The 27,736-nt window shown below is 41.8% G+C and overlaps 1 protein-coding gene across 11 annotated transcripts in view; it reads right to left on the bottom strand.

Annotated features, from left to right (window-relative positions):
• The window catches only part of KIAA0825 (KIAA0825 ortholog), a 406,839-nt gene that overhangs the window by 314,967 nt on the left and 64,136 nt on the right, over positions 1 to 27,736 (bottom strand). For 5 of the 11 annotated variants that reach the window (XM_037903240.2, XM_037903239.2, XM_043546227.1 and 2 more), the window contains one exon: positions 9,718 to 9,857. In XM_037903240.2, coding sequence (XP_037759168.1) covers positions 9,718 to 9,848 — 131 coding nt within the window. In that variant the 5' untranslated portion in view covers positions 9,849 to 9,857. Of the gene's footprint in view, positions 1 to 3,140; positions 3,309 to 9,717; positions 9,858 to 13,291; positions 15,565 to 24,814; positions 25,068 to 27,736 lie in introns of those variants that run through there. The other 6 variants (XM_043546230.1, XM_037903244.2, XM_043546229.1 and 3 more) reach the window with 5 other exon arrangements.

Consider the following 27,736-nt stretch of genomic DNA (forward strand, 5'->3'; position numbering starts at 1 on the left):
CTCTCTTCAGACCAAGTTACCAATATCAAAATATTACTGCCTTTCCCACTCATTCAGTGCATCAGGACTAGAAGATGTGCCTTTGACTTGACCAAGAAGAAAAGTACCTCCATTTAGCTTGGTAACATCTTCTAGTAGAATCCTTCTAGCTATTAGAAAGGATATCTTGCACGGCTGTGGAACATAAATATTCTAAGGATGATGCCCATCCAAATACCAATCCTGAGGTGAAGTGGACATGGGTCGAGGTGCTTGATCTTGCCATTCCACTGGGTCAGGATCTTGGAAAACATTGGGAGGATGATTGGTACTTGGTATGACATCCGTAGGAAGTTGAGAAACCAAAACTATTTGGGCCAGTAAAGGGCTATCAGGATAACTTGTGGCCTGTCTTGCCGGATTTTGCATAGAACTGAGGGATTAGGGACCCAATGGAGTAGGGGATTCTGGATACAGGACAGTGAAAATGTCCAGTGGAGTGGCAATGGATTCAGTGCTCCCGGGTGTAAGAGGCTGCAGAAGCCAGAGGAGATTGTGTAACTGCCAAGGAAGACAGTGCTGTGGATAGGCAAAGTTAGCAATGATCGGTCATCATTGGTGCTGGGGGATCCTGTGGTTTGGGATGTGCTAAGGTTGATGGTATCAATGGATTGGTCTGGTACCAATGTAGCCCAATATTTTTGGGCTTTCTTGTTGTGCCTCTGGGACTTAGGACATACTAAGTCCTCACAGGCCAAGTTGATGGGCTTGTTAAGAGCTGAATTTGACTTCTTCAAAAGTGGATTTAGAGAAAGACGTAGTCTCATGCTTATGAGAGTGCTTTCTGGACTTCTGACAAGATACCCTTCCCGTGGGGGAGGGTGGTCTGTAGAAGCAGACTGTCCCACACCAGAGTTGGACTTTGCAGCAGTAGGCACACTCCTTGCTGAATCAGGCTGATATATAGGGCAGTTTTCCAGCTTGGATCCGACTGAGGCCTTATGGTCTTCTTCATGGGGTATTTCTGGAGATGAAGTCCCCACCTTTCTCAGGTATGGCTGGGGAATGATTGGCAGATACTGCACCTCGCTGCAATGTGGGCTTCCCCAAGGCAGTACAGGCAGCACTGGTAGTCATCACTGACCAAGAAAGATCGTAGGCAAGAAGCGCAAAGTTTGAAGCCAGGAGTTCTGGGCATAATCCAGTACCCATACAAGTGGGTGGGGGATTCCCCCCAAAAGGAGACTAAGTTTAACACTAAGAGATCTACAAAAACACTAAAAACTGTAAACACTGTACACGCTGTTAAAACTATTTACAAAGCTAAAACTAAATCTTATCTTGTAGGAAGAAGCTGAAGCTACCAGAGGTTCTGACTCGGATCAGGTGGTGGTGAGAAGGAACTAGAGAGATGGTCTGTCTGCCCTACCCTTTATCCCCTCAGTCAGAGGCACGAAGCGAGCCAGGGCACATGTGCGGACTAACGAAAGCTACTTTCAAATTCTCTGGCTCTGGGAGCATGGTGCACATGCATGAACCCATTGTAGAATACAATAGGGACTTGAAGAAGAGGGGCTACATTAAGTCTGTGTAGGAGGAAATTTTGCTTTTATTGTTACTTTACACGTGGGTATGTTAAGATGGCATGTCCCTAAGCACCTTCACAAGGTTTTCAAGAAGTTTAATAAGTTTGCTTAAGTACAGTTTAAACTTACTTGTGTCCACACTGTGTTCTAACATAGTTAGTCCAGCCTGTGTGGACCAGGCAAAAGCATATTACAAACAAATTAAAAATAGGGCTGTCAATTAATCGCAGTTAACACACACGATTAACTCAAAAAAATTAATCGCGATTAAAAAAATTAAGCACGATTAATCGCAGTGTTAAGCAATAGAATACCAATTGAAATTTATTAAATGTTTCTCTACATTTTCAAATATATTGATTTCAACTACAATTCAGAATACAAAGTGTACACCACTTACTTTATGTTATTATTTTTATTACAAATATTTGCACTGTAAAAATGATCAACAAAAACAGTATTTTTCAGTTCACCTCATATAAGTACTGTAGTGCAATCTCTTTACTGTGAAAGTGCAACTTACAAATTTAGGATTTTTGTGTTACATAACTGCACTCTAAAACAAAACAATGCAAAACTTTAGAGCCTACAAGTCCACTCAGTCCTACTTCTCATTCAATCAATTGCTAAGACAAATACTTTTGTTTATATTTACAGGAGATAATGCTGCCCACTTCTTACTTACAATATCACCAGAAAGTGAGAACAGGCATGTAAATATCTTGTGATGCCAGCTACAAAGTACCATGTGAATGCCTGTTCTCACTTTCCGCTGACATTGTGAACAAGAAGCTGGCAGCATTATCTCCTGCAAATGTAAACTAACTTGTTTGTCTGAGCGATTGGCTGAACAAGAAATAGGACTGAGTGGACTTGTAGGCTCTAGTTTTACATTGCTTTATTTTTAATGTAATTTTTTGGTACATAATTCTACATTTGTAAGTTCAATTTTCATGACTAAGAGATTGCATTACAGTACTTCTATTAGATGAATTTAAAAATACTATTTCTTTTGTTTTTTACAGTGCAAATATTTGTAATAAAAATAAATATAAAGTAAGCACTGTACACTTTGTATTCTGTGTTATAACTGAAATAAATATATTTGAAAATGTAGAAAACATCCAAAAATATTTAAATAAATGGTATTCTATTATTGTTTAACAGTTCAATTAATCATGATTAATTTTTTAATTGCTTGACATCTGTAGTTAAAAAACATTCTCTCAACTACAGTATTATGTAGAACACTTCAGAGCATGCTTTGACTACAATGTGTAACTGGGTCCACCACTTTCTTCCCAGAAAACAAATGGCTAAAAGCTTACGCTTACATTGGTGGCTAATGGATTTGCCATAAAATTGATCCTGGAATAGGAGGAGACTACCTGGAAGAAGGCTAGGCTCTGAACCCACAGCTATAGATCTAGGCTAAAACCCTGAGCTGGTGAATAACTTTTCATTTTTGTTATACTTCTGATGTTTTGTTAACTGCTTTTTTCTGGGTATATGTTTATAGCCACATAGATGTATATATTCCTTGCACTCCCAACAAAAGGGGCATAACTAGCTTACCCTATTGGTTTGGGATTTTTTAAGCAGAGTTGATTTGCCATCATATGCATTCTTCTTAAATCCAGTTTTAATGCAGACTACTCTGGTCAACCAAGTCTTGTTAGTTATGCAGTCATAAGTATGCCTGGTGATTTTTAGAAAACAGTAACAGATATCTGTCCTGAGGAGCTGAAAAAATTAAATTAAACATAACACAGTAAGGTGGGGCAAAGAAACACAGGCAAACAGGACTTACAACAGAGAAAGATAATGCAAGATGCCTATTCTTACTTTCAAATCCTGTTTGTTTTATCATTCTTAACATATTAAAATCTCGGATGGAGGTCAGCAGTAAAAGGCTAACTGAAATGAATGAATATCCAGTTCAGTCACCACTGAACTTAAACTTAACTTAAACCACGCTTTATGTCAAGTTCTTCTCTGAAAAGAGACTCTACAAATGGAGTTGCAGGGATCCATGTTTGCCATTTCCACAACAACTGTGTTCAGTTTACATATGAAATATTTTTTTTAAAACTGTCACCACAGCAAACGCAACCTGGAATCTGAGACTCAATCCTTCTCCTTTGTGCATAAGTTCTGCAGACCAAATTGGGCCCTTAGTGACACTTGTCCAAAACCATAGTCTTCAATGAAGTTGCAGAGATGTAACTGATTGAATCTTAGTAAATAATTCTGTTGTGTATGCAGAAGAAGGAACGAAATCTACCTCACTCTTATAGAGTTGTGCTAGCTCTGCAAAGCTATCAGGAGTAAAAAGCAGTTTAAAAATGTATCCACTTAAAGTAAGCAGACTTGACTGAATACACAAAGATCTGCTAAGCATTTAATTTTGCCATATTTACACAGTCACTTTTGAGAAGAGCTGCATCATAAGCATGATTTCAAGCCCTTTACAGTTATTTCCTGGTGTTCCACTAATTACAACAAAAAAGCTAATCATACAATGTCAGCTGAACTTTTAATTCCTGTAGAGTATTTGTACATCAGCTGCATTAAGAATTCTGAAACCTCCATATTAGACAATTAAAATAGTTACCCATTTATAATAAAGTTCAAATGTGTGTAGGGAGAAAGGCGATGAAGAGAGGGAAATGGCAGCCTACAATGAAAAAGTGAAACATGACTTCACCTTAGAATAACCCAAGACTTAGTTTGGCACACAAACCTGGCCAGCGCTGAAACTGGTCAAATTGGCTGCCTTCATAAACTGCTATAAAAATAAAGTTAAAATTCAAGTGTAATGAAAGTTCTCTTATATACATGTTAACCATCTTTTCTCTTAAAACTTAGGGAAAAAAACATATTGCACAGATGTTCCTTTTTTCCCCCTGTTTATATCACAAGGAGAAAAATAGAACAATTACAGTACAAAAATACTGGAGGTAATTCAACTGCTGTTGGTGAGCGGAACATAACTGATTTGTCATGTCATACAATTTTGTAAAAGTTGTTCTGTTGGAAGGCCATGAATCAGTGTACAAGTGATTACACACTTCTGGATCATAATTTTCACATACTGTTTAATTTTTTTACATATACATGCTGTATACTATTATTTTTATTCTCTTTAGTATAATAAAAACATAAATCTATCCGATGAAAAACAGACTGCATTCCAATTGCATCAACATACCGCACAGAGTAGCTTCCTTATCATACTTGTTAGGATATAGATATTCAGGCCTGTCTGCAAAGGCCTGTACTTTAAGAATTTAGGTGTATTCTTATCACTTGGCTAGTTCTAGAGGTATAAAAGAGAGAATCAAAATCACTGTCTGCTGGTGTAAGGGCCTTCTCTTATTGTGACAGTCTGAGGCCCTGTGCTTAGGCTAAGGCCTTTGGCTAAGCAGCAGAGGCAGCCATAAGCTAGGAAGCAACCGGTCACATCCTCACATTCCAAACTAGTCACATTGAAAGAAGGTGCTATTGGGCTGTTAGGAATACAATCCTGTCCTGATAATGCCTATCACCTCCAGAGAAAGGGAAGTGCCTAGAAAATATAAAAGGAAACAGCATCCTGTCTGGCAAGAACTCACTTATCAATACTGGGATGTGAAATCCTCACTTCTGTATTGTTTTGTCATTATAGTTCCCACTTTGCTATTGTTTGTCTGTATAACCTCTGTCTGGTTCTGTGATTGTTCCTGTCTGCTGTATAATTAATTTTGCTGGGTGTAAACTAATTAAGGTGGTGGGATACAATTGGTTACATAATCATGTTACAATATGTTAGGATTGGTTAGTTAAATTTCAGGAAAATGATTGGTTAAGGTATAGCTAAGCAGAACTCAAGTTTTACTATATAATCTGTAGTCAATGAGGAAGTGAGTGGGCGTGGGTGGGAGGGTGTGTGTGTCGGGGGGGGGGAGATGGGAACAGGGAATTGCGGTAAGGAAATTGGAATCATGTTTTGCTAAAGGGGGAGATTGGAACAGGGAATGGGAGTGGGGAAACTGGAATCCTGTTTGGCTAAAGGGGGAAATGGGAACAGGGACACAGGTGTAAGGCTCTGTGGTGTCAGAGCTGGGAAGGAGGATACTAAGGAAGGAAACTGGAATCATGCTTGCTGGAAGTTCACCCCAATAAACATCGAATTGTTTGCACCTTTGGACTTCGGGTATTGTTGCTCTCTGTTCATGTGAGAAGGACCAGGGAAGTAAGTGGGTGAAGGAATAAGCCCCCTAACAATACTACTTGCAAAGATCAATGTTAACTGGAAAATGATTTCATTTCCTATAATATATTAGCAATACAATACTCTTTTTAATTAAAAAGTCACCTCAGATGTTGTTCATCTTTTGTTAAGCTCCTCTCCATTTCTGAAATCGACATTTTACAGATGCAAAATAACATCTGGTAAAGCTCAGGGTCTTCTTGATTGAGCTGCTATTGTTGAAAAACAAGACTGTAGAAACTCAGAATTCTACAGCAAGAGCATCAGTGGCTTGTACTGCTACACAGTCTGCTATCAATCCAGAAGACAAAATCCTTGCCTCTCTTCTTTGGGCCATCCAAAGTTCATAGCTGCAGGCCCTTCTAATTTGTGGAACTAGAATTGCTAAAGACAATCTCAACTATTCGGGGGGGAGAGGGGAATGGAGAGGGAGAGAGAGACTTGAGAATGTAAATTGATATGGGAATGGATATAAAGTGATAGTGAAAGCAACGAACAGCTGGGATTTACTTCTGCAGCCAAAAAATGGCCCAACCCCTCACAAACTACACACCTTTTAGGCAGAAGAGGTAACAAAAGATTGTCATACACACCTGCCAAAATGCTGATGGTGGCCTTCCTGGATGTGTAACATTTTATGCAGAGCAACTTAAAACTTCAGATACTTCTGACACTGTAAGGACATCAACTGGACTTTTCTGAATATGCCACATTTCCACTGATGTCAACAGATTGGGGAATAGGACTATGAAGGGGACTGCAATTCTATAGTTGCTAGATTTTCATTATTATCCGTATTGTAGGATTATCACTATCATTGACTCTTGTAAAGATTAAATAAATTTTTAATAAACCTGTAAGAAATGTATTACCTTTTGTTAAAAACAGCAATACACTGATGTCATAAAAATTCAGTTCTCAGCTAGATTAACTTAAGCAGAAAAGAAAGAACTGTAAAGTATAGCTTCTGTGGGTGCATATTATAGAGGACTGCTTCCTGAATAAGGTGATAGTTTTGTGAGCAGTGGACAAAGTCCTCCTACCCAGGAGGGCCTCATCATTAAGCTATACAATCCTAAATCACACTTCATCAAAGATAGCCTCTGAAGTCTCAGAAATGCTTTGGCTGCATACTTCAGATGTTTATGGAATAACAACACAATCATTACTGTTAAAAAGCCAGTATTTACCCAGAGTGGTATCTAAAATTCCAGTTTCTTCCTCAAAACAAGAAATTACTGTCGTACTAGTGGGCAAATATTATCTTTTTAAACAGTGACCAGTATACTTTCCGCACTCAGCATCTTTCATTCAAGGATCTCCATGTATTTTACAAATATTAATGTATTTAGCCACACAACATCTATGAGGAAGATATTCTTATTTTACAGAAATGGAAACTGAGATACAGAACTATTAAGTGACCTGCCCACAGGAAAGTCCAAGGCAGAGCAAAGATTAATCCCTCTGAATAATTATTCAGAGATTTCACATAGCTGAATTTTGTGTATCTTTTCTGAGTAAGAGAATGTAACAGATTTATCCATTCTTCATAATGAAATATTTCACCACAAATAATGCTTTAAAGTATACTCCAAAACATATGCAAGTTAGAAAGTCCTCTGCTATTATTCCAATAAGAAAATGGGCTTTAGAATAAGCAAAAGAATGGCTTATTTATATGGATTAATTGCGCAATTAAAAAAACTAACAGCGATTAATAGCACTGTTAAACAATAATAGAATATCATTTATTTAAATATTTGTGGATGTTTTCTACATTTTCAAATATATTGATTTCAATTACAATACAGAATACAAAGTGTACAGTGCTCACTTTATATTTATTTTTGATTACAAGTATTTGCACTGTAAAAAAACAAAAGAAATAGTATTTTTCAATTCACCTAATACAAGTACTATAGTGCAATCTCTTTATCATGAAAGTTGAACTTAAAAATGTAGAATTATGTAAAAAAAAAACTGCATTCAAAAATAAAACAACGTAAAATTTTAGAGTCTGCAAGTCCACTCAGTCCTACTTTTTGTTCAGCCAATTGCTCAGACAAACAAGTGTATTTACATTTGCAGGAGATAATGCTGCCCGTTTCTTGTTTACAACATTGCTGGAAAATGAGAACAGGCATTCTCATGGCACTGTTGTAGCTAGCATTGCAAAATACTTACGTGCCAGAAGCACTGAAGATTCATATGTCCCTTCATGCTTCAACCACCATTCCAGGGGACATGCGTCCATGCTGATGATGGGTTCTGCTCGATAAATATCCAAAGCAGTGTGGACCCATGCATGTTCATTTTCATTCTCTGAGTCAGATGCCACCAGCAGAAGGTTGATTTTCTTTTTTGGTGGTTTGGGTTCTGTAGTTTCCGCATTGGAGTGTTGCTCTTTCAAGACTTCTGAAAGCATGCTCCACACCTCAGCCCTCTCAGACTTTGGAAGGCACTAAAGATTTTTAAACCTTGGGTCGAGTGCTGTAGCTATTTTTAGAAATCTCATATTGGTACCTTCTTTGCATTTTCTGAAAACTGCAGCGAAAGTGTTCTTAAAATGAACAACATGTGCTGGGTCATCATCCGAGACTCCTATAACATGAAATGTATGGCAGAATGCGGGTAAAACAGAGCAGGGGACATACAGTTCTCCCTCAAGGAGTTCAGTCACAAATTTAATTAATACATTATTTTTTTAACGAGTGTCATCAGCATGGAAACATGTCCTCTGGAATGGTGGACGAAGCATGAAGGGGCATACAAATGTTTAGCATATCTGGCACGTAAATACCTTGCAATGGCAGTTACAAAAGTGTCATGGAAATGCCTGTTCACACTTTCTGGGGACATTGTAAATAAGAAGAGGGCAGCATTATCTCCTGTAAACTTAAATAAATTTGTTTGTTTTAGTGGTTGGACGAACAAGAAGTAGGACTGCGTGGACTGGTAGGCTCTAAAGTTTTACATTGTTTTGTTTTTGAATGCAGTTATGTAACAAAAAAAATCTACATTTGTAAGTTGCACTTTCAGGACACAGAGTTTGCACTACAGTACTTGTATGAGGTGAACTGAAAAATACTATTTATTTTGTTTATCATTTTTACAGTGCAAATATTTGTGATAAAAATATTTGGTTTCAATTACAACACAGAATACAATATATATGAAAACGTAGAAAAACATCCAAAATATTTAATAAATTTCTACTGGTATTCTATTGTTTAGCAGTGCGATTAAAACTGCGATTAATCGCAATTAAATTTTTAATCATGATTAATTGTTTTAAGTTAATCATGAGTTAACTACGATTAATCGACAGCTCTACTTATTTATAATGAACATCGATAGAGTCACTTGCTTTCTTCACTTTAGGAATAAATATTTAAAAGTAGCATTATGGATTCAAAACATACATTTTCTTAAAATCATTATATTATGTTAGAGATTACAATATATTAAGTATATAAGGGTATCAAATTTCATAGCTCTTTTACCAAGAAATAAAATAAAAGCAAACCTCACCCTCAACCCCAGCACCATGTCTGAGGTTTGAGAACACTGAAAACATATGTTCTCTCCATTTCTGTATCAAAGCAAATTCACTGTTTTCAAAGTCTGTGATGATTCAAGCTATTAATATTAGCTATGCAGAGAGAAACAAATAAAAAGGTAGCTAATATCTTCTAAGGCATGAAACCTCCCCCCCCCCCCCCGCAAAAAAAACCCCAATTCACAAGTGTTGGCTGAATTAAGGCAAAACTGGTAGTGAAATAAACTTTAAATATTTTATGTTAGCATCACAAAAAGAGGAAAGGAAACAAATCTTTTAAAAATGTAAATGGCTTACTGATACATTGGACAAAAAAGGAAACATTTAAAACATGTTACCTAGCAGAATTTTTCTTTATTTTCTCATCAATGTCACTGAGGATCTGTTGAAACTCCAGGTCCCCAGGAAGAATGTTTAACAAACAATCTAAGTTGGAAGAATCAAGAGAATATTCACCTCCCCACTCCATTTCCAGAACCTGAAATAAATGGAAAAGAAATAGCAAATGTAAAAAAATGGGATTAAATAATAAAAAAAATGTAGCTTTTATTTTAAATACTAAAGTCCATATGACATTTGGTTTTCTGAAGTTATGCTTAGATTAACAAGGTATAAATAATTATAATGGGAACATTAAACCAGAGAAAATATACATCTTTGCATGCTATTGCATGAAATACTGTAGAGGAGTAGCTTGCAGTATCTTAAAACTAAATTAAATAGAGTAGTTTATTAGTAACCCACAGTTTAGTCAAAAACAAAATCAGCTAATATTTTCCTAATAGTAACAGAATTACTCGCTATAAAACAACTTTATGATACAGAAGGAAGTTTGTCACTATTATGCTTAACAGAACTCGGTATTACAACTAAAAAGTGACATCAGAATATTCTAAGAGCAAAATTATGAACTTTAGTGTGTGTAGGTAAATGAATGGGCCCTGCCCCTCCCACCTGCTTTCCCCGCCCTCCCCTGCCCAGCCCTGGGCTGCTCAAGCACCCGCCCTCACCCAGCCCCACAGCACCTGGCTGGCGGGAGGGCGGGCAGGCAGCACGGCCCCCAGCCCAAGCCCCAGAGTGGCAGGTGGGCAGGCAGCTGAGCACAGCCTCCAGCATGGCAGGTGGTGGTGGTGGGGGGACTCTGGGCTCTGGTGGGGGACGGGGGTGGGCAGCACAGCCCCCCCAGCCCCACCCTGAGTGGGCAGGTGGCGCAAGCACTGGCTCCAGCCGCCCAGAGCCCTTGCAGCAGGCCGGCCCCCCACTAGCCCGGGGCAAGGGCACCGGAGCCCTCGCAAAAGTGTGGGGGGCAGCTGGGGGCCCCGCCTGAGGTGGAGGCAAAAGAAGTCCCCTGCCCGTGTCCCAGGCCCCCTGCCCAGGGCAGGTGGAGCGACCCAGGCTCACCACAGCTGCCCGCGCTGTTAAGCAGATAAAACTACACAGGATCATTTCACAGGACAAGACAAGATGTCACGTTTATTATAATAACACAATTTGATTTATGACCAATAACTAATATCTAATACCTATGTATACACACACACACACCCCAAATGTTCTGCAGCTGCTAGATAGTTACCAGTCCTGAATGTAGCTTGAGTTCGTGGCTTGGGTTCGTAGCTTGTGACGGCTAACTGGCCAGGAAAGCCAGGCACAAGGAAGGGCTGGGTCTCTGTTGGGCACGCACCGATGCCCTTCCATGTTGGCAGCAGAATGTTACCCTCCAAATGATGTTATCTTCCATCTCACCCATCCTTTTTGTCGGCTTTAGTTTGAATCCAGAGTCTATAGGTCTTGTTGTGTCACGCTGCCTGGGTTCGGTGTGATTGATCACCAGTCAATTGCAGACATCACTTTCAGCCTAGGACCTGGCTTTGATGTTTCTTCAATTGTACTTTTATTCTTTTCTTTTTAGGGTGGACTCTTCTTGCTTTGTCAGGCCTGTTGTCTGCATCTTCAGCCGTTGGTGTTTACACTTTATTTCATCAGGACAGGCTGGGGCTGGAGGTTGATTCCATCATCCATACATACCTCATTCACACATCTAAACTAAACTAGTAAGATTACACGCAGGGTTTTGCAAAAATGAAGGTTGCAGCAAGCTTATACAAAATGGAGTGAGCATTTTAAAATGGAGTTTGGGACAAGTTAAAATGGAGTTTGAGTTACAATATGGACAAGTGTAAGGAATGGCAAACAGGGAACAGAAGTTCCAATATAGACAAGTATAATAAAATGACAAACAGTGAGCAGAAGTCACAATGTTGAAACAGTGCAAGTTTCAGTGATTTAAGCAGCAATTGGATTGAAAGTGAAACTCAATTAGCCAGTTGTTGTTTCATTCATAAAACTTTGCTCATGAAGTTATATTAATAAAGTGAACAACTAAAAACAATTTCATTGATCAGTTCTACATTATAGCTCTCCCTGACCCGGCTCTGGCCGGGGGGAGGGCCTTGGAGCCACAGCGAAGCCATGATAAGAGCCAGGCATGCAGTTGTGGGGAGTTGCGGTAGACCCTCCCGGTGTGGAGAGCCTGAGCAGCCCCCAGCCCTTGACCCTGCCTCCCCGGGGCAGGTGAAGGTCCGCAGCTCCTCACAGCTGAGGCTCTTACCGTGGCCAGGCTGAGGATCTGAGGCCTCTCCCCACACCAGGTGAAGCTGGGTCAGGGAGAGCAGCGCAGGCAGCTGTGGGGAGCTGGTGGGGAGTCATGGACCCTTCTCTGGCCCCAGGAGACTGCGGAGCCCAGGGGTGGGGACACAAGCCGGGGGCTGCTCTCAGCCCCTCTGCACCCCAGGCAGATGGAGGGTCTGTCATGGCTCCCCACAGCCACCTGGGCTCCACACTGGCCTGGCTGGGGGCGAAGAGGAGGGGAAGGGGGGTGGGGTCCACCCTGGCGAAAAATGGGCCCGTCAATTTTCAAAAAGTGGGAGGGCAATGGCTCCTTGGCCCCCACAGTTCTGGTGCCAATGACCTGGGGCCCCGGCCACATGGGAAGGAAGAGCCAAAGCAGAGCAGGGCAGGAAGCAGGAGGGGGGTCTGGGGGTGGAGTGTGAGAGGGGCCACACAGGCCGTTTGGGTAGGCTCAGCCTTCCCCTGCCTTTGATACCTGCTGCCCATGGGTAAATGTTGACTTTTAAAAATGATGAGCAGTGCACTTCCCATGTGCACACACACTTTCATCCAGGTATCTCCAAGCATTTTACAAACAGCAGTAGCAGCTACTAATTTAATGTATACATGTTCCTGAACTTCAGCTTATATATGAAGTTAATTAAAAACAAAACAAAACAAAATAAAAACAACAAAAAGCCAGTAAACAGGATATTAGGATATATCAAAAAGGGCAAGGAAGCAGGATTTCCATTTTTGACTGACTTTCATGCTTCATTCCACACATACCACGTCCATTGACCCATTCACATGTATCCAACCAATCACAGGCATGTTTACACCTGAAGCAGGGCATTACCAGCTCTATTTTCTCTTCACTAATTGCCACAGAAAGGAATAATGATACATGTTTTGCAACCAACCATGACTAAACACTGCAATCACACAACAAAGGAATTAAAAATGGGAAACTTGCAGTAAGCAGTACATTTGGTATCCAATAATTATTATATATATTCATGTATCATATAATATCCAGAGACCGCAATGAAAATGTAAACTGAACCTAAATAAGTAAGTAAAAATCCATTTATTCATGTCTGAATATGAATTTTCAGAAGCCTTCTTGATTCACTGCTACCTTAGATCAGTCAGCAATTGATCTCCCAGTGATCTGCTGCACATTATCTATCCATCTCCTTGCTGGTCGGCCCCTGCTACAAAGACTCACCACAATTACTTCCCCGACAACTTTCTTGAGGTTATTTCCATCTCTACACCTGATGTGACCAAAGTACATACTTTGTGCCTGTTTATTTCCGACAGCAGGGTCTTCTTTTCTCCAATAATATTTCTGACATAAGCATTCATCTTTTTTCCCCAACCGGAAACATGAAAGTGTCTTCACCAGCACCACAGACTAAAGAGAGCATACACATACAAAAAAATGCATATTTTGATAACAGAATATACCTCTTTTACAGTATTGTATTTTGTGTGTCTTTTTTTCTATTAAGAAGGATATTATTTTATAAAGCAAGTTCAGTGCTGAGCAACCAAGATCTTAAAAACTAAGATAATGAGTTATATTATATGGAAAAGCTAAATTTCATAGTGACTTCCCACCAAATCTTAAATGTCTGAGCTGTGGTTATATTTATATAATGAGGCCAAGATTAGGGTACATCAAAAACAGTTATTTATCATGGTGACTGTGATTCTTTGCAAGAGTGCTTCTGCATACTGTGACAAAGTCAGTTCTGACAGATATGAGAAAGAAGTGGAGAGCAGATATAGCAGCCCTAGAATGATGAAGGCCCTGTTCCCTATGAGCTTAAAAAAAGTTTATCTTGGGTTAACCAGAGACACCTTAAGCCAGTTAGGGGCTGCCAATGACCTTTAAAAACCCTTCTTCCGGCAAAGGAGAGACGGGGAGGGTTGAGAGACAAGCTGTGGCAGGGGTAGTGGCAGCAGCAGGAAGGAAAGGCTTCCCCTGGATGGAAAGCTGTCTCCGCTCCCTACAGGGAAAGAAACTAAGGCAACATCTGCCTGGGAGAAGAACGGTCAACTAGGTGCCAGTGTAGTAGGTCAACACCCCAGAGAGGGGCCAGAGAAAAGTATTTCTGATTGTTTTGTGAGTTTGGGTTTTGTTTTTTGTTTTTTCCTTAAGAGAACTTCTTGGGCTTACCGTGAGGCCCACCATGTAAATAAGGAAAAATAAAACAGAGTGAAGCAAAAAACCTTCTGGAGTCAGACTGATTTTCTCCAGGCCCCCCCTGGCCCAAGGGAGAAATGCTGAGACCAACAAAACAAAGGAGGTACCCTGCCACATGTGGTATTGGGTAGAAATTCATGCAGGGACTGTCCCGGGGGGGGGGGAGGGGGGGGAGAGGGAATCATTCCTGAGAATGGACAGAGTGGTGAGGGCACTGTTACAGGCCACTGCGGCACAAGAGGCTACTAGAGACCAGATGGCCATGCAGCAGGAATCTATATGACTACAACAAGAGACAAATCAACAGCTGATGAACCAGGCAGCCCAGGAATGAGCCACCCTGCAGGAGGTAGTGAGGCAACTGAAAGTCCTGACCGCTCTGGGAGATGGCCAGCAATTATCTGCAAAAGATAACAGGTGATCACATCAAGGCATCTCTCTTCACATTTGAAAGAACGACCCTAAGCGAGGCCTGGCTCTGAGACAGGTGGGCGAGTATCCTTGCTCCTTACTTTTGTGGGGAGGCCCAGAAGGCCTACTATGACATGGCAGGGGAAGCTGCTAAAGACTACTTCCAGTTGAAAGCTGACAGTGACTACACCTGCAAGGGCCCAGAGATTTCACAAGTTGAAGCACTGGGAGAGCAAAGTGCCAACATCACAACTGTTTGACCTGATCCATCTCAAACGGAAGTGGCTGCATCCCAAGAACCACAGTATAGAACAGATCATAGCACTCTTGGTTTTGGACAGATTCTTCAGGGGGCTACGAGGGTGAGTTGGCCAAAATGACTCTTCCTCTTACTATGATTTAGTCACTCCCATAGAAAGGCATTTAATGGACAGAGAGCTTTCTCGGACTACTGGAGAAGAGAAGCGCCTGACCAAGTAGCCAATCCCAGACCCAAACTGAAAGTTTGGGCAGAGCTATGTTGGGGAGGAGGGACACAAAAAAGCAGCCAGAGGCCATGAAGGGACTTGGAGAACTGGAGGGAGATGGCTGCAGTGTGACACCTAACAGCCCAAAGCATAGGGGGATAACTAGGGCTATATGTAGAAGTTATACTTGTGGGGAATTAGGACACATAGAAGCTCAATGCCCTAACATTGAGGAGCCCATGCAGTGCAGTCTGGGTGACAGTGAAGATCTATGCAACCTAATCCACCCTGTAGGAGTCGCTATGACCCTACATAGATATACATGGCCAGTTAGAATGAGTGGTATAGAGCAGAGGTTCTCAACCTGTGGTCCACGAGCTCCATTCAGGTGGTCCGTGGATAGCTCCCCCTAAGGTGTGCGCCTGGGTGGCCACACACAAGAGAATGAAGGGCCAACCATCTAATTAGTGGAGCCACGCAGGCATGGCTCCAATAAGTAGGTGCCTGGACCCTGAAGAAGACACACATGTAAGGTGAGGTGGTGGACTTGGGGGGAGGAAAGGGTAGGTGGGAGGGGGCAGTGGGGTGAGAAGAGGGGTTGGAGGGAATTTGGGACATGCAGGGCTGTGGCGGCCAGAGAAAAAGGCGACTTTCCCCAGCTCCAGGCTGTGGCTGCTGGGGAGAGATGGCCCTCCTTCCCAGCCTCAGCTCTGTGGCTGCTGTGGTGGGGGAAAGACCCCGCTCCTTCCCAACCCCAGCTCGGGAGCTACCATGGTGGGGGAGAGAGGGAGAGACCCCACTCCTTCCCAGCCCCAGCTCGGGGGCTGCCACGGCAGGGGAGAGAGGGCCCTTCCATCGCATTAGAAAGGTAAGACTAATGATATTAAAATATGAGTTGTGTGCTTTTATTTGTAGAACAAAAAATGTTAATTATTACTACTTTTTTTTAATATAGCGCTTTTATCCAAAGCGCTTTACAATAGTTAGCTAACGGTACAAACAACATTTGGAAAGATCATTAAGTGGTCCACCGAGATCCTTAGCAATTTTCAAGCGGTCCACGAAAAAAAAGTTTGAGAACCACTAGTATAGAGACCATTGCTTTAGTGAACTGAGGAAGTGCAATCACACTGGTATCTGGGAAATTGGTGGGGCAGGAGCAGCTGTCTCAAGCCAAATGCATGGGAACAACCTGTACACATGGGGCAGTTCATTACTACTCAGCCATTCCTGTACAAATTGACGTTCAGGGAAATACAACAAGCAGAAGTAATCCCTAAACTTCCATATCCAGTGCTCATAGGATGAGAATTCCAACAGGAGTAGATTTCCAAACTCTGGGAAGGGTTGGAGGAAAACTGTAACCCTGGAACTGACAATGTGGCCCCAGGAGACCCCTCCCTTCATTTTCCCTGAATTAGCCCTGGACTTGTTTTCAGCTACTGGGAAGTCAAGGAAGACTAAAAGAGAGAGGATGGCTGACAAGAGACTGGGGACCAAAATCTTGGTCCAGAATCAAAAGGTGGTGCTTGTGAGGAAGCAGTCTCATCCAGGAGGCAGGGAGGCAACTCAGATAGCTAGAGAATGTGAGGCTGGGCCCAGTTCCACTGAGACCAATCCAAGGGGAGAAATGGATCCCTTTGAGTTTGGCCATATTGGTCCCTCATATAAGAATTTTTGGCAGGACCAAGCCAATGATTCTCTATGCCACATTAGAAAAGAGATAATTGAGATGAATGGGATCCTGCTGGAGGAAAAAACCCCAAATGTCCAGGGCTGTACTTCATGCTTAAAAAGGGACCTGCAATATAGAGTACCCAGATTACAGAAAGAAAAAAATGGAGCAGTTTCTAGTACCTCAAGGACACCAAAGGGCAGTATTAGACCTAGTGCATAGACATTTATTTGGGGGACATTTAGGGGTGGATAAAACCCTAAAAAGAATCCTACAAAAGTTCTTTTGGTCCAGAGTCTATAGTGAGGTCTGATGGTATTGTGCCTCCTCCCTGGAGTGTCAGTTGCATGGCCCATGCCCTCAATTAAGGGCTCCTTTAGTTCCCCTAACTATTACTCAAGTCCCGTTTGAGAGGATAGTATGGACCGAATAGTCCCATTGAAGAAGTCAGCCTGGGATTGTCAGTCTGTGCTCATGGTTCTGGACTACGCTATCCGGTACCTAGAAGCAGTACCACTGCGAAAGACGAAGTCCAAGACAACAGCAAAGGAGTTAATCCAATTTTTTTCCAGGGTAGGAATAGTGAAGGAGAGTCTGACAGATCAAGGGACCACCTTCATGTTCAAACTGAGGAAGGATCTATGTGCAATGCCTCGAATACGGGCCCTGCAGACCTTGGTCTATCACCCACAGAGTGATGGCCTCCTCAAATGCTTTAACAGAACACTGAAGAACATGATATGGAAAGAAATGAGGCGAGACGGGAAAAACTGGGATACCTTACTACCCTTCCTATTGTTTGTGCTAAGGGAAGTACTCCAGCCATCCACTGGTTTTTCCCCATTTGAGTTGCTGTATGGTCACCACTCCAGTGCCATATTGGACATTGCCACCAGGGCTAGGAAGAACAGCCTAACCAGAGAATGAATGTCAGTGAACATGTGATGAAGATGTGGGACAGAATAGCCCAAGTCACTTGCATAGCGCAGGAACACCTGGAAAAAGCACAAGAGGCCCAAGAGACGTATTACAATCATCAAGCAAAGGTCCAGAGATTCCAGCCTGGGGATTGGGTAATGGTGCTGGTACCTTCAGCCAAATGGCAGGGGCCACACAAAGTAAAAAAAGCTGTTGGGGAGGGTGACTATATGATTTGACAATCTGATCACCAGAAGCAAATCTACCACCTCAATCTATTGAAGCCCTAGCAGGACTGTGGAGCTTATATGGTCACCCTAGATAAACCCCCCAAGGCAATAAACCTTGGGGACAAATAAAAATATCTCCTGAATTGACCCTTAACAATGAACAGAGGTAGTCAAAATGATGATGACTGGAACCATGATGTGTTCCCAGAGAAGCCAGACAGAATCATAGAAGCTCATCACCACGTCATCAAAGATCCCAGCGTAAGGGTGAAGGTTAAGCCATTTCAGATCCCAGAGACTAAAAGAAAAGAGATCAGTGAGGAAGTTAAGAGGATGTTGGAGCTGAGGGTCATTCAGGAATCCCATAGCCAGTGGTTCAGACTTTGAAAAGTTCATAGTACAAATGGATGCCTCCAAGGTAGGGTTGGGGGGCGTACTTTCTCAAATGATAGGAGAGGAAGCATACCCCGTCTAGTTCCTCAGCAGAAAACTCCTTCCCAGAGAATAAAAGTACACTGTAGTGGAAAAGGAATGCCTTGCAGTAAAATGGGCCATAGGAACCCTCTGGTATTACCTGCTTGGATAGAGGTTTACCTTCATTACAGACCATGTGCCCCCCCCCCCCACTTCCCCAAGTGGATGCACTGGAAAAAAGAGAAAAATGCAAGAGTAATAAGATAAGGTTCCTACTACTACAACCCTTCCATTTCAGAGTGCAATACAGGGCAGGAATCAGGCCTGGTAATGCTGATGGTCTGTCAAGGGTACACTGTTTCTCGACCCAAGTAGCCCAATCCCATTGTGTTGAGCAGGAAGTTTTTTTTTTTTTTTACTTTTTGCTTAAGAGAACTTCTTGGGCCTATCGTGAGAACCAGCATGTAAATAAGGAAAAATAAAACCAGAGTGAAGTCAGTCTGATTTACTCCAGACCCCCAACTAACCAAGGAAGAAACACTGAGGCCAACGAGGTGAAGGAGGTACCCTACCACAATATGCACCCTGGTGAATCCATCCTCTAACACTGCCAAAATGTTCTACATAAGCAGTGCACAAGTGACTCCTCACTGAATGTTCATATCCAAGATTATCCATGGAATGCAACGGACCCTTAGAGACAGTGTATATATAGACATACCATTTCTTTTAAACTAATTCTCAAAAGCTGCAAACAGTCTAAGAGACTTCCTAAGTGCTTTAATCCTCTCCAAATAAGAATTCAAAGCCCTTCTGACATCTCACAATACTCGGAGATTTAGTTGGAACTCAGATACCACTTTTGGTAAAAAAAACCTGAGATGCAGAATAGATCAACATCTTACCTGTGGAATACAATGAAGTGAGGATCAGTATTAAAACTTATGACTCAGAAACTCTTCTTGCTTATGTTACTGCAATTAAAAATGCAGTCTTTAAATGGGAGGTGAAATAAAGAACACTCTCCGAAAAGCTTGAGCTGTGCCTCCATTAATGCTGATAGCAGCACCAAGATGAGTTCCCATATCAAGGCAGGCTTCCTGAACAGTGGGAGGACATATATCATTCTTTTAAGGAATCTTGAGATAATGAGATCACTGAAAACTCTGCCCATTGGTACATGGTGCAGTGAAGTGTCAGAGGAAAAGCTGTAGTTCAAAATAGTTCATATGGGGGCAGAATGTAGTGGCGTGTTATCTGCTACCAATATGGAAAACTTTTTCCATTTCTAGAAATAACTGCCATGAAGCTGAACTTGCCAGAATGTCCCCTGCAGGAGCTATATGGGGAGCACAAGTCCAACTGACCCCACCCCTGCTGTCAGTGCAAGTGTGTCAGTCAAGAAGGTCTGGCACTAAACCGTCTGGCTGAGGCCTACTGTTTCTTCCCCTGTCAGTGTCCCAGCTGAAAAACAAAACTGTTCACAGTCAGCAAATGAAGTTAAATAAAAGCATAAAGGAAAAGGAAGAAAACCTATAGGCAGCGTCAGTCAGGATATTGGCCTCTCTTACAGAGGGCTTTGGCAGCATCAGTTACCCCAGAGTCTGCTAGGACTCCAGTATAAGTCTCAGTTTCTTTCCCCTTCTTAGCCCAGGGGATTCATGTTCTCCTTTCTGAAAGGATGGAGGGTTGGTTGCCTGTCAGACCTCTCTCTGGGAGCTAAGTAGCTCAAACAGACTATTCCTTTCCCAGGGTTGCCCCATCTGAGTGGAGTCCCCTCCTTTTAATGCCTCCTCCAGTTCTGGCATGATTTGTATTTGTGCGAGGGGGCAGGGCCACTCTTGCCCAAAGCAGCTCCTTAAACCCTTCCATGCTGGTCAATCCCATCACAGTAACATTTCAATATAAATGGTTTCCTGGGCTGCATTAAAGTATTCAGTACTTCAGAGCGAGCTGAGTCGGACTGTCAATGTCCCATGACTCAAGCAGCAAAGATGAAACAATTCCAGAATGACAATGTCTTCTTGAGTCAAAGTCTGGCAACATTAGTAGATATTATGGAAGCTCCTGGATCAAGCCAAAGCCATCAGAACAGTCAGAATAAATTTTGTTATGCACTGTTGTATCTTTCACTACAGTCATTGGGGTGAGGGAGTAATCACACTGCAGTTTCTATTCCAGTCAAAAAGAAACAAGTTTTGTTACTAAGTTACTGTCCTTCCCTGCTCTGGAACAAAACTGAGGGTAACTTTGCTTTATTGCTTTTTGCAGAGAAATTTGCTGATAGATAACTACAGATCAATAGACCATAGCAGAGTCCACTCATTTTGGGTCTATAATCTGAGATGTAAATTGTCTATAAGTACGTTCTTTTTGCCAGCTACATGGCGGACAGCACTAAGAGTTAGATGACAATACAAAGGGCTATATGGTCAAAGTGGCTGGGAGTGAAAAATTCCCTGCTTGCTCACAAAAAGCACTGCTGTCATGTATAAGTCAGCATTGGTACATTAGATATTTTAAGGCCAGAAGGGACCATTAAATCATCTATTGTGACCTCCTGTAAACACAAGCCATAGTATAACATACATAGCCATAGAGTTACTCCTATACTTAGTCTGATTACTTGGGTTTCACTAAAGCATATCTTCCAGAAAGGCATTTAAGTCTTGATTTGACTTCATGAGATGCAGAATCTACCAATTCCTCTGATAGTTTGTTCCAGAGTTTAATCACTCTCACTGTTTAAAAACTAATATCTTATCTCTAATCATCTGGCTTTAATTACCAGCTATTCATTTTTGTTGTGCCTTTCTCCATCAGGCTGAAGAGCCTTGTAGTACCCAGTACTGTCTTCCAGTAAAGGTACTCAACAATTAAGTCACCTCTCCATCTTTTTGATAAACTAAACAGATTGAGCTTCTTATGTGTCTGACTGTAAGTCATGTTAAGAACATAAGAATGGCAATACTGGGTCAGACCAAAGGTTCATCCAGCCCAGTATCCAGTCTACCGACAGTGGCCAATGCCAGGTGCCCCAGAGGGAGTGAACCTAACAGGTAATGATCAAGTGATCTCTCTCCTGCCATCCATCTCCACCCTCTGACAAATAGAGGCAAGGGACACCATTCCTTACCCATCCTGGCTAATAGCCATTTATGGATTTAACCTCCATGAATTTATCCAGCTCTCTTTTAAACCCTGTTATAGTCCTAGCCTTCACAACCTCCCCAGGCAAGGAGTACCACAGGTTGACTGTGCACTGAGTGAAGAAGAACTTCCTTTAATTTGTTTTAAACCTGCTGCCCATTAATTTCATTTGGTGGCCCCTAGTTCTTATATTATGGGAACAAGTAAATAACAACTTTTCCTTATTCACTTTCTCCACACCACTCATGATTTTATATACCTCTATCATATCTCCCCTTAGTCTCCTCTTTTCCAAGCTGAAAAGTCCTAGCCTCTTTAATCTCTCCTCATATGGGACTCGTTCCATCTATGCAGTTACCTTTATCAACCAAACTTGTAATCTAATCAAAATTGAAATCAGGTTTGCTTGACAACATCTATTTTTCATCATTTTTCATTACTTATATTCCCATCCTTTAAATTACGTATTGATTGAATCCTGTATCAACGTTTTCCATTATTTTGTCTGGAATTGATGTTAGGTTAATTGGCCTATAACTACCCAGGTCATTGTGCTTGCCTTTTTTGAATATAGACACACTAGCACTCTCCCAGTCTTCTGGAATTTCTTGTATATTTCAAGATTATTAAAAGTTAATATCTGTGAGCCAGAGATATCCTCAGTCAACTCTTTCAGGACTCTTGGGTTTAATTTCTCCAGGCCTGCGGATTTTACAATGTTTATCTTTAGTAGATACTTTTTAACATTCTCCTTAGTTATTAACTGATTGGTACTACATATCCCTTGATTAAAAGCAAAAAGAACTTTCAAGGTCCACATTTTTGGCTGAACAGTTTGGCTTTGTACATGTTCCACTTTGACTGATAACTGTCAGATTTAAGAAGTGAGCCCTCCAAATTCAGATTGGATACATCAGTGATGACTGATACTAATAGTGATTAAGAACTGACTCCTATCAGAGAAGAGACTTGAAGGTTTTCCAGGGTGATAAATCAGAAGTAAACTGTCTACATCTAGAATTTAATTCACTGCCAACCAAGGCTGCATAGGTTTCTTCAGGGGCTGGATATAAGGTGTCATAAATAGGACAAATCAGTCTTAGGGGAAAAAAAAACAAAACCTCACCACGGGCAAGAGTATGGCTTGGCAAACATTCACCAATCTTTTGTCTGGATTGTATGGAACCTAGGACAAATTGGAGGAAAGGTATTTTCTCCCTAGTCATGGAGATTTATCGTCAGACTTGGTGACTGAAATCAAATGCATTTTCTTTCTAGGATTCTTCCAAAATTTATATGAGTGTGGACCTGAATCAGTTAGTGCAACCTCCACATGAACCAAACCTACCTTTTGTGTTCAACCAATCCAGTTGGTTTGTTCAACTCTTCTTATAGATCAGTTACCCATGTAGTAATTCTTGCATATTAGATATACACAATATTTCAATGTTGTGGTGTGTCTTGGCATACAAATTCTTAAATAATTCAAAATTCTTAATAAAGTAGCTCTTCAATCAAGCAAAATGTATGCACATTCTTCAGTTCTTCTTACATGATTACCAAACACATGCAGACACCATTGAATTCTACAGCTCATTTATTGTTCAACACATTCCTCATGTGAAAAAAAAAAGTCATTTTGTAAACATGACAGCTTAGTTTTCATTTATGCATTCCTGTAAGACTACTATGTCATATTTGTTCTGTTTACTTGTCAAAACAATGTATTTGCTCCTCTCAGTCTTGCATGATCTACTTGGCTTATGGGGAAAAAAGCAACCTCTGATTGTTCCATTTTCATACATCATTGTTTAAAATCACAAAAACTAGTAACTCCAAACAGAATTCTAAATAGTTCTCTGTTACCTGACTAAGAAGAATTTTTCAGAGAACAAACATATATTGGTCAAACCCTAAAAAAAAAAAAAAAAAAAAAAAAAGTAAATCACCTAATCAAGGATTTTATTAAAAATGTGTTTTCAGATAAATACAAACACCAAACAAACTCAAGATGTCTTGCAAACCAGGCTATTTCCAAATTTTCACCAAAATCATTACACTTAATGCTATCATGCAGGTACTATTTTGAAACTTCACATTCTTCAGATTTGTTCTACATAATAGTAACTTTCATCTTCTCTATGTTGGAGTTAATTTGACTGTTGTCCAGTAGATATGTTATTGTCCTCCATCATACTTCGTTATTACAATGAAATAATATAAAAAAATATAACTAATTATACAAGGATGTATGAGGCAACCTTTCTTAGACAACTTGTCTTCAGACACCACTCTCTAAACCTCCTGTAACGCAGTAACTACACTTCTTTCTAAATGGATAAGACGACAACCCACCACCACTAAAAAAGTGAATTTGTCAGTCCACTCAGTGATTACTGACAGATTTTTACTATGTATAAATTAGCAAAAATCATTTTCAGTTCTATATTTCCACTAGTAGGTAGTGCTAGTAATTCCTATATTTGCTATAATAAACACTCATTTTTACACACATGGTTTTGTATCAAATCTATTATAGTAGATTTTTGTGAGTACTTTCATTTTAACATACGTAGCTGCTATTACTTCTTAAGTAACAATATTCAGACATAAGATTATATTCTCACTGTGGTGTATATGATGATGCAATTAACTCCCTGTTAAAAGTAGAGGTTAAAGTGTTAGAGTACATATATTTTCAGGGTCACAGTAGAATTTTAGCATGAAGTTTAAAAAGAAAAGAAAGGAAACTTAAGGTCAGTCAACATTCTTCAGGAAACTCTGAGAAGTCTTTGGGAAAGTATTGTTTAATTAGTCTGGAGGCAGGCTTTGGATTCTCAAATATTCTGTGTATATTTATGGAAAAGTTTGTTGCCAGAGATTTATAAAAATAGTGCCATTTTGGCACAATGCAGAATCACGTTTCTTTCTTTCTTAGAATTGTCCATTGTCTATATCCATTAATGGTAAAGCCTCTAACTGATCGACTAACACTCACTAGCATGTCTGCAGAAAAGGAAAAAAATATATAAATAATATCCCACACCTAATTGTTTTAATGGAATTCAAAGATACATTTTAATAAATTACAAACATGAACTTAACACAGGATCTTCATAATTTCAAAAAAAGTTTGCCAGATTTTTAATGGAATCAGCAATATATGGACTGTCAAAGTAAATGAGCGGAGAGAAATGTACCTAGGAAAGGGGGCTAAATTCTCAATACTTTCAATATGCCAAAGCCTAAAACATAGGACACTAAGATCTCTCTAAAATAAGAACCTGAAGATTAACAAATAATGAATATACTTTAATAAAAGAACCCCAAATAATTGTAACATACCTTTTTGTACTGAGCTCTGAGAAGATGATGGAGCTCCTGGTACTGGACCGGTATATGAGGGGGCTACCACCAGGCCTCCGGGCTTGGGTTCGCCAGAATGACCCCTCCACCTATGATGAGTTGGTCTCCCTCACGGAAAGACAGCTGGCAGCCCGCGAACTCTTCCAGACCCCAGGGGGTGGGACATGGCAAACCAGGAAGCCAGTCCCAAACCCAAGGCCCAGGACTGTCGAGAACTTCAGGAGAACCATAACTGGGAAGAAAGACACCGAGGAATGGCCTGAGGCCAAGAAGAGACCTGGGGGTTTGGGAAGAGAGGACAGAGGGTGGCAACCAGAATAAGGGGGCGGTGTTACGAGTGTGGGGAATTGGGGCATATAGCAGCCCAATGCCCCAACAGGGAAGAGCCCATGCAATGTAATCTGGGGGATCACGGGGAGCAATGTGGCCTAATCGGCCTGGTAGGGGTCGCAATGACCTCACATGGGTATACAAGATCAGTAAAAATGAATGGTATTGAGACCATAGCATTAATAGATTCTGGGAGTGCTGTCATGCTGGTCTCGGGGAAGTTGGTGGGGCAAGACCAACTAACCTGGGCCAAAAACACAGGTGTAACGTGCGTTCATGGTACTGTAAATTTCTACCCCACAATCCTGGTACGGATTGAGATCCAGGGGACTACTACATGGGTGACTGCAGGGGTGGTCCGCAGGCTCCCCTACCCTGTCTTAATTGGTAGGGACTTCCCCGGGTTTGAGAGCTTACTCCCCCGAGTAGAGCCAGGGGAGGATAGCAACCCCCGGGTTGAGACGGAGGCACCTACAGATAGCCTCACCCCAATGTTTGCCGAATTTGCCCCAGAGTTATTCTCATCCCCCGGAAAACCCCGAAAGTCTAAGCGGGAAAAGAAGGCAGATAAAAGATTATGGACCAGGATTCTAGCAGAGAACGAGAAAACCTCCCTTGTTGGTAGGCGAACCCTTTCAGGAGGCCAGGAGATAATTCAGGCCAGTGAGGACTCAGAGGCGGTTCCTAGCCCAAGTAGGGGCAACCCAGGGGGTGGAGTAGAAACAGGCCCCGGAATTAGGTCAGATTGCTACTGCATGTGAGAATTTTGGGCAGGACCAAGCCAATGACCCGCTATATGCAAATGTATGGGAGGAGGTAGTGGAAGTAAATGGCGTACCTGTGGAAGGAAAGACCAAAGGCCCAAGGCCATATTATGTGCTCAAACGCAATCTGTTGTACAGGATAGCGCAAATACGAGGGGAAGAAGTAGAGCAACTCTTAGTCCCACGGAAACACACAAGGGCAGTACTAGAGTTAGCTCACAGTCATCTATTTGGGGGACATCTAGGAGTAGACAAGACACTGGATAGAGTCCTAAGAAGGTTTTATTGGCCAGGAATACATACAGAGATCCAGCACTATTGTGCCTCCTGTCCTGAATGCCAGTTGCATAGCCCCCTACCTCACTTGCGGGTCCTATTAGTACCTTTGCCTATTATTGAAATCCCTTTCGAGAGGATAGCCATGGACATAGTAGGCCCACAGGAAAGACTGGCACGGGGCCACCGAAACGTACTAGTCATCCTTGACTACGCCACGCGGTATCCAGAAGCCATTCCTTTAAGAAACCCCACATCCAAGGCAATAGCAAAAGAACTACTCCAGGTTTTTGCCAGTGGGCATCCCTAAGGAGATTCTGACAGACCAAGGAACCCCTTTCATGTCAAAATTAATGAAAGACTTATGTACCCTACTCCGCATCCAGGCCATAAGGACCTCAGTCTACCATCCACAAACAGATGGACTGGTCGAGCGGTTTAACCGTACCCTTAAAAGTATGATCCGGAAGGTGGTAGCTCAGGATGGAAAATACTGGGATACCCTTCTACTGTATCTAATGTTTGCTATACGGGAAGTCCCCCAGGCGTCCTGGTTTCTCTTCCTTTGAACTATTGTACGGATGTCACCCACGAGGAATATTAGATATTGCCAAGGAAGATGGCAACAACCAAACCCAGGAAAGAATGTCATTGAGCACAAGACACAGACGAGAGCGTGAATAACTCGAGTAACCACTATAGTATGAGAACATTTGGAAAAAGCACAAGAGGCCCAGTGAACATATTACAACCGTTGGGCTAAAGTACGGAGATTTCAGCCAGGGGAATGGGTGATGGTGCTAGTGCCAACAGCAGAAAGCAAACTCCTAGCCAGCTGGCATGGACCATATGAGATAGTGGAAGCCACTGGGGAGGTGGACTATAAGGTCAGACAACCAGACTGCCGAAGGCCAGAGCAAATCTACCACATCAACTTACTGAAGCCCTGGTATGACTGAGAGACGTGCCTGGTCATTCAGGGAGCTCCACCCCAGACAGATGACCCATAGGGGCAGGTGAAGATATCTCCTGAGTTAACTCCAGAACAATGAACAGAGGTCATTGATATGATCCAATGGAACCAGGACATGTTCTGTACCCAGCTGGCCATACGACACTGGTCCAACATCATATTGTCACCAGGCCCAGAGTAAGGGTGATGATAAGACCGTACCGGATAAGGGAAGCTAAAAGGGAAGCAATTAGGACAGAAATGAAGAAGATGCTGGAACTCGGGGTTATTGAAGAATCCCACAGCCAGTGGCCAGCCCTATCGTCCTAGTCCCCAAGCCTGACGGCACCCTGAGGTTTTGCAACGACTTCCGGAAGTTGAACGAAGTATCCCAATTCGATGCCTATCCAATACAACGCATTGACGAGCTAGTTGATCAGTTAGGCAAGGCCCGATACCTAACCACTCTGGACCTGACCAAAGGATATTGGCAAATTCCCCTGGCCAAGAATGCCAAGGAAAACACTGCCTTCTCTACATCCGATGGCCTGTTCCAATACACTGTCCTCCCTTTCGGAC

This window comes from Chelonia mydas, chromosome 5, assembly GCF_015237465.2.
Source record: "Chelonia mydas isolate rCheMyd1 chromosome 5, rCheMyd1.pri.v2, whole genome shotgun sequence".
NCBI lineage: Eukaryota > Metazoa > Chordata > Testudines > Cheloniidae > Chelonia > Chelonia mydas.